Source organism: Triticum dicoccoides, chromosome 3A (assembly GCF_002162155.2).
Source record: "Triticum dicoccoides isolate Atlit2015 ecotype Zavitan chromosome 3A, WEW_v2.0, whole genome shotgun sequence".
In the NCBI taxonomy this organism is placed as follows: Eukaryota; Viridiplantae; Streptophyta; class Magnoliopsida; order Poales; family Poaceae; genus Triticum; species Triticum dicoccoides.
Window position 1 is genome coordinate 137274035 of NC_041384.1, and position 8138 is coordinate 137282172.

Consider the following 8138-nt stretch of genomic DNA (forward strand, 5'->3'; position numbering starts at 1 on the left):
AATTCCACGCCACTTACAGCTCTCGGGGTCTTCGGCGCACCCGAAGATGCCGGTTGTCCACGGCTCGTCGGCCGGCGCCCGGTGGCTCTCAGGCAGCACCTGCCCGCATTCGAAGCACTTCCTCTGCTCCAGCTATACAGCCACACGGCGCAGCGCCCAGAATCAGATCGGACCATCCCGATTCCCCGAACAAACAATTGCGGCAGCAGAAATTGGAAGAAAACGAGGATCGCGCGAGGAATGGCGAGACCGACCTGCGGGACGGCGACGGGCAGGTTGAGCTCGCCAGGGCGGATGTCCTCCACGCTGGGGCCGGAGGCGGAAGCGTCCTGGTCCTTCTTCAGCCTCACGTACTGCGACGGGTGGCTGCGGCTCGCCTCCGCCATTGCCGTCCTCTCCTCGCTTCGCCCCCGAGGGTTTTTGGGCTGCCGACGAAGGGGAGGGCTGCGCGGTGGGGAGTGTGGGGACGGGTGCGAGTGGTGGAGTGAGATCTGGCTCCCGACGCGTCCGACGGTCCACGGTCAAGTCAGGTCAATGACGGTTCAGCCGGGGAGTCCATCACGCAAAGGTCACGTTTGCCTTTTTGTTTTAGGACACTTTTTTTCTTTTTTGTGAGAATGGGCACATTTTTCTAATATTGAACACAGAACTTTTCCAGTCTTTATATCTTGTCGTGCACACACTTTTATTTCATAATTTGTGCCAAACAACAAAAAACATTGATTCCTCAAAATCCCCATCAATTCCTTCTGAATTTGATCAGAAACCTATTGGAGGCTTTACATCTACCATGTCCCGTCATCAAGCAGCATATAAATGCGAAGGGAACCCGTAGCCTGACCTGTGGGGAGCGGGTGGAGCGATGGTGGTTGTATAGGGCTCGCATAGAGTTCCCTTGGGTTTTTTTTAAAGCGAGTTCTCTTGATTTTGAGGAGAAGTTAGGGTTCCGCGAATGGTGGGCCAGGATATACATGAAGAAGAGAGACTACCTGACTAGGAGTACAGGATAGGATGTAGTCTCTTCTCTTCTTACCTCCTTCAAAGCGGTTGTTAGTGTAGTGATATATATGTTGTTCTTAGGTAATGTAAAATGTACGGTGGTTAAGTAAATAACAGTCATAATAGCTTGAACCAGCGTCGTGGATCTTGTCTCCCTCGGTGCATCCTCACCTTTGATAACTGAATTGGTATATGTTGACTTGTGGTCAACAGCTTCGGAGATATCTTTACTTGCATGATCCAAGCCTCGCAGTGGGGATCCTAGATAGACAATGTGGTATTGTGGTTAGGTCTTTTAGAGTTAAGAGTTTCCCTCCCCGGTGGTAGCATTGTGGTGATGATGGCAATGTTATGTGGATCAAGAATAAGACTCTCCGACTCTCGATCCACCTTGTCAACGACGGTCTCCTCGATGGCATAGAGGAGGGTGTGACTCGTCTGGTAGCTGCTCTTTCTAGAGTGGCTGATTTGATTGTGTCTCCGTGTTATGCATGTGGTATTCAAAAGCGTCCTCCAACAGATTGGACAATGTCGCTTCGTGTCATAGTCCTCTGGCTCCTTCTCCAAGCGGCGACGTTCGAACAACTTTGACATCATCAGGGAGCTTATAAGGTAAGGCCTCTGTAGGTGTCAAAACCGGCGGATCTCGGGTACGGGGTCCTGAACTGTGCGTCTAGGCCGGATGGTAACAGGAGGCGGGGGACACGATGTTTTACCCAGGTTCGGGCCCTCTTAATGGAGGTAAAACCCTACGTCCTGCTTGATTAATATTGATGATATGGGTTGTACAAGAGTAGATCTACCACGAGATCAGAGAGGCTAAACCCTAGAAACTAGCCTATGGTATGATTGTTGTTCGTCCTATGGACTAAAACTCTCCGGTTTATATAGACACCGGAGAGGGCTAGGGTTACACAGAGTCGGTTACAATGGTAGGAGATCTACATATCCGTATCGCCAAGCTTGCCTTTCACGCCAAGGAAAGTCCCTTCCGGACACGGGACGAAGTCTTCAATCTTGTATATTCATAGTCCAGGAGTCCGGCCGAAGGTATAGTCCGGCCATCCGGACACCCCCTAATCCAGGACTCCCTCAGTAGCCCCTGAACCAGGCTTCAATGACGACGAGCCCGGCGCGTAGATTGTCTTCGGCATTGTAAGGCGGGTTCCTCCCCCAAGTACTTCATAGAATATTTTGAACACAAAGGTAGTGTCTGGCTCTGCAAAATAAGTTTCCACATATTGCCATAGAGAGAATAATATTTACACAAATCTAATCTGCTAACGTATTCCGTAGCGTGACATCACACCACGGCCAAGTCTTTATTCGAATCATTTTATTGTCCCACCTCAGCGTGTTTAGCGAGGCGGTTTCCTTGGCACGTCTTGTTAAAGCAGAGATCGTGTCCCCTTATTCCGGGATTTTCATCAATACGGGTGTGGGTAACCCAACCGCGCCATTGACTATGGCTCTTGGGAGATAAGCGAGTTTTACCAGGCTGGTGGGGGCGCATAGTCGCGTCCGCCCATATAAAGGGATAAGGATCCACCTTTTCATCCACGCCTTCTTCCTCCTTTGCCTATCCATTTCCGCGCACTCGAGCTCCAGCGCCCAAGTCCGCACACCCCACCTCAACCTTCTCCAGCCATGTCCGGAGCGGGAGGCAAGTGGATGGTCTCCTCCGTCACGGAGGGACACATCAAAAGACTGAGGAAGGTTGGATACTTGTCTAACGACATTGCGCACCGGCTTCCCGAAGAGGGGCAGCTCATCCCCACCCCTAGGCCCCATGAGAGGGTGGTATTCCTCCCCCGTTTCCTCCGTGGACTGGGCTTCCCTCTCCACCCATTTGTCCGAGGGCTCATGTTCTACTATGGCCTAGATTTCCACGATCTGGCCCCGAACTTTGTCCTCAACATCTCGGCGTTTATCGTCGTGTGTGAGGCTTTCTTCCGCATCCGCCCCCATTTCGGCCCATGGCTCAAGACTTTCAATGTCAAGCCGAAGGTGGTGCGCGGCACCCAGGCGGAGTGCGGGGGCGCCATGGTGGGCAAGATGCCCAACGTCCTATGGCCCGAGGGCTCCTTCGTGGAGTCCCTAAAGGGGTGGCAATCAGGGTGGTTTTACATCACCGAGCCGCGCGACCCTAAATGGTTTGCAGCCCCCGAGTTCCGATCTGGACCCCCTACGCGGCTCACCTCCTGGAAAGAGACGGGCCTGTCGTGGGGTAAAGAAGGAGAGTTGACCGGACTCCAAACATGCGTCCAAACCCTGGTGGACAAGAAGCTCAAACTTGTCAACGTAGTCTAGGTTATGCTCATCCGCCGGATCCTCCCATGTCAACAACGGGCTTTCAACTTGTGGGAGTTCGACTCGGCGTGGCACCGAACTCTGAGCAGGCTCTTCGACACGACATACGAAGATGCCTGGAAGGTACTTTTCAAGGGCGCCGAGGCCCCCGCATTCGCTACCGAGGATCGCGGATTCAGCACGCAGCGTCACACTCGTGTAGTAAGCTATTTTCACCTTTTACAGGGGATTAGTTTTTCATAGTTTGACTCCATGCGGGATCTAAGCTCCCTCAACTTTGACAGGATTGGCAGGAGACGTCCGGACAGATCAACTGTCCGGCTCCTTTGCCCGAAGGCCCAGCGGACGCTCGCTTGGTGAAGCTGCTGGCTCCAGCACCCTATGTGGTGCCGGAGAAGAAGGCCAAGAAGAAGGACACGGGGACTCGAAAGAGTGCCTGGCGCCAGGAGGTGTCGGATTCATCATCCGACGACTCCAAGACGCACTCCTCCCGTGAAGACGAGGAGGAGGAAGAAGAGACCTCTCCCCCTCCAGCGGGGGGAGAGAAGAAAAGGAAGGCCGCCCCAACTGGGGAGGCCGAAGGGTCCAAGAAGGGGAAAACCCTTCCTCTGGACGGCTCCACCAACGCCGACGACGGCTAAGAGGAGTGGCCGCACAGGGCCAAGCCCCTGGCGAGATTGTAAGTGTCCGGATACCAGAGTGACTCATAGTATTCCTCCATTGCACAACTTTTGCTTATGTCGAACATGTTTATGTAGTCCACCCAAAGACCGGCTCGACGTGTCGTCGAGCGGTTCCCTGGATTCGTCGGATGTGAATTCGCTTCCGACGACTACCTCCCCCCACCCTACGGACGACGCTGAGGTGCTGTCCCAACAGGTTCCAAGCCAGGAGGAGGTGACCCTGGAGGCGCCGGAAGGCGACCTCCCGGACTCCAGGCATGAAGGGGGTAGAACCCCAAGGGCTCTAAGTCTAGCTTTGAGCCGGACACCGCGCCGGAACCTTCAAAGGTTCTGGACTCCGGTAGGCAACCTCCTTCCAAGAGGAGCAAGCCTACTAAGCCGGTGACCTCCGTCCAACCGGAGGCACCGGACAATTTGCTGGAGACGCTTAACAGCGCCTCCATCGATGAGGAGGACCGCACTATTATGAGTGCGGTGATCCAGAAGGTTCAGTCCGCCAAGAACGGACTGACTGAAGCCTGTGCCAGCCTTCTAACAGGCTTTGAGGTGAGTAAAGAATATGTAAAAATATTACCGCATAGACAGTAGCCCCTGATGCTCTGTTCGGCGTTCGGAAAGAAAAGCCGAATAAAGGATCTAATAACATTCGCAGGAGTCTAACATAATCAAGTCAATATGCGTATGCAGGCTTCGCTGCTGGCCTCCGCCGCACTGACTGCGGAGGTGGATACGCTGAAGCAGAACCTCGAGCGGTCCGAGCAAGAGCTCGGCTGTAACGCCCTCGATGCGGCTATAGCTCCCACGTGTCGAGGCACGACTTAGAGGCATAACCGCATTGAAAGCAATGTCGCAAGTCAGGCAATCATTACAAGATCCCATGTAATATATAATAAAAGGGGGAGTTAACATAGTTGGCTTACACTCGCCACGTCACATCAGAGTACATAAATAACATCCATCAAACAAACACTCATGGCCCGACTACGGCGCCAAAATAGAAAAGAACCCAACATGCGACAAGGTCCTGAATCGATAACCCCAACTAGGCACCACTACTGATCATCCGGAAAAGATACGTAGTATCGCTGAGAGTCCTCGTCGAACTCCCACTTGAGCTCGTAATCGTCAACTGGAGCAGAAACACCTGGACCTGCATCTGGAGTTGTAGTATCTGTGAGCCACAGGGACTCAGCAATCTCACACCCACGCGATCAAAACTATTTAAGCTCATAGGAATGGATAAGGCAAATATATGTGGAGCTGCAGCAAGCGACTAGCATATGTGGTGGCTAACTTATACGCAAAAGAGAGCGAGAAGAGAAGGCGAAGCACGAGCGAGAAGCTAAAGGAACATCCTGCGCAAGCATAACTCCAACACCGTGTCCACTTCCCGGACTCCGCCGAGAAGGGGCCATCACGGTAACACACATGGTTGATTCATTTTAATTAAGTTTAGTTCAGGTCATCTACAACCGGACATTAACAAATTCCCATCCGCCCATAACCGCGGGCACGGCTTTCGAAAGATCAATCCCTGCAGGGGGTCCCAACTTAGCCCATAACAAGCTCTCACGGTCAACGAAGGAATAGACCTCCACCCAAGACACACCGATCAGACTCGGTATCTCGGTACAACAAGATGATTCGACAGGTTAAAACAAATCCAGCAACACCGCCCGAATGTGCCGACAAATCCCGATAGGAGCTGCACATATCTCTTTCTCAGGGCACGCTCGGATAGGTCAAGCTACGAGTAAAACCAAACCTCAAGTTTCCCCGAGGTGGCCCCGCAGGCTGCCTGGTTCGGACCAACACTCAGAGGAGCACTGGCCCCGGGGGGGGGGGGTTAAAATAAGATGACCCTCGGGCTTCGGAAACCCAAGGGAAAAAGAGGCTAGGTGGCAAATGGTAAAACCAATGTTGGGCATTGCTAGAAAAGCTTTAATCAAGGCGAACTATCAAGGGGTTCCCATTATAGCCCAACCGCGTAAGGGACGCACAATCCGGGAACATAACACCGATATGACGGAAACTAGGGCGGCAAGAGTGGAACAAAACACTAGGCGAGAGGCCGAGCCTTCCACCCTTTACCAAGTATATAGATGCATTAAGATAACATAGCAATATAATGATATCCCAACAAGTAAATAAATGTTCCAACAAGGAACGGCTCCAATCTTCACCTGTAGCTAACAACGCTATAAGAAGGGCTGAGCAAAGCGGTAACATAGCCAATCAACGGTTTGCTAGGACAATGGTGGGTTAGAGGTTCAACATGGCAATTGGGAGGCTTACAAGCAAATGGTAGGCATCGTAGCAGTGGCAAAGCAAAAGAGCGAGCAAACTAGCATAGCAAAGATAGTAGTGATTTCAAGGGTATGATCATCTTGCCTGCACAGTTGTCAGAGTTGACTGGATCCTCACAAGCGAACTCAACAGGCTCCTCGGTAGCGAACTCGTCTCCCGGCTCTACCCAACAAGACAAACAAGCAACAAGGATACAATCAACCACAGGCAAGTCCAAGCAATATGATGAAATGACGATATGCTATGCGGGATGCGATGCGGGATGCAAAATGCAAGGTATGACAGGAAATGCATGAACCTGGCATCAACTTGGAAAACCAAGTGTGCCACTGGATAGAGGGGATGAAATCGCTTGAAAACGATATAAAGATCATAGGAGTCGGAGCTACGGTTTGGAAATGGCAAGCGTTTTAAGATATGACACCGGTCTGCGATTTGCAGCAAGTAGGCATCTAAATGCAACGAAATGAACATGCTACAGCCACCAAACATGAAAACAAAATGCATGGCAGTGATGTACACAAGATGGTTGACAAAACACTAGCACTGAGCCATAGGTAAATTCATCCATTAAGAGGTTCAAACAAGCATGGCTAAAACGCAAATGCAAAACAGATTTCAGACTTAGTGAAATTAACACTAGTCTGAAATTTCAGATCACGATGCTCTCTTCGGAGCAGCAAAACAACATGATACAAAACCTGAACATGACAAGTAAGAACATGGCATGGAGCTACTCAACAAGCTTAAAAAAACACCCAAAGTGACCTGGGGCGAAAAGGGTTCACAAAATACTCTACCGAGCTCACGAACATAGCTCGAACATAATCAGTTTTCAGACTTAGTGAAAACTGAGACACGCTGAAATATAACTCACGAAGGCATGTAAACGAGCTCGATGCACTCACTACGGTGCAAGTCATGGCAAGGAAAGCATATAACCAGCAAGAAGGCACAAAGTGCTAGCTACACATGGCAAGAACGAAGGCATAGCATGCATGGAACACTAACGGTAGCATCGGCAAAATCGCAAACAAGTTGACGATCTGCCCAGATTAACAACGAAGCAAAAGTTGAGCTCGATTGAGTCAACCCAGAGCACTCCACATATGCAAACAAAGACATGGGTGGATAGAGCATAACATAAATATCAAAACTCCCTTACTGATCATCCTCAAAAGAGGCACGGATCACTAGGAAACAAGCTGGACATATAGCATCATGAACTAAAATATCCCAGACTTAGTGAAAATCACTAAGTCCCTGAAATCTGCAATCTCAGGTACCTCTCTTCGCAAGCTTGCACAAGACAACACACACATCCTAAAAATGCATGGGTGGCACCTCTGGAAATAAGGCAAAATGCTTAACAATTCATCCCAAAGGGGCACAGGCATATCATGCACGAATTAAACATGGCAAAAATGACAAAAGTGCATGATGAACTAACGGATCTGCAATTTAACTCACGAAGCCTCCTTCTAACAGAATTTTGGGTATCAAGATGATCTCAAATGCAAATGATGCAATGGAATGAAATGATGTACAAGTCGAGGCGAAGATTTTGATATATCATACGCCCAAAACGGAGCTATGGTTGCAGAGATACAAGCAGTCAAAGAATGCACGAAAATTAGGGTTTCAGGAGAGGTCAACCTAGACCAGATCCAGATCTGGCTCACGGATCCCGAGGCGGCAGCAGTACTGTAGCTCGAGCCCGCCGGAGATGGCCGCGGCGGTGGCCGGAGAAAGGAGGAGCTCGCCGGGCCTTGGCCGGAGAGGAGGGGCGCCGGCCCGGACGACGAGGAGGCGCGGCGAAGGGCGGCGGGGCCGGCTCGG

At 51.0% G+C, this 8138-nt stretch overlaps 1 protein-coding gene across 1 annotated transcript in view; it reads right to left on the minus strand.

Moving 5' to 3' along the window:
• The window catches only part of LOC119267608 (cell number regulator 6-like), a 4784-nt gene extending 4294 nt beyond the window's left edge, over window positions 1–490 (minus strand). Inside the window, exons 1-2 of the mRNA XM_037549034.1 lie at window positions 255–490; window positions 18–132 (exon numbers count right to left, since the gene is read on the minus strand). Of these exons, the coding sequence (XP_037404931.1) occupies window positions 18–132; window positions 255–386 (247 nt within the window). The 5' untranslated portion in view covers window positions 387–490. The remainder of the gene's footprint in view (window positions 1–17; window positions 133–254) is intronic.
• Between the last annotated feature and the right edge of the window lie 7648 nt (window positions 491–8138).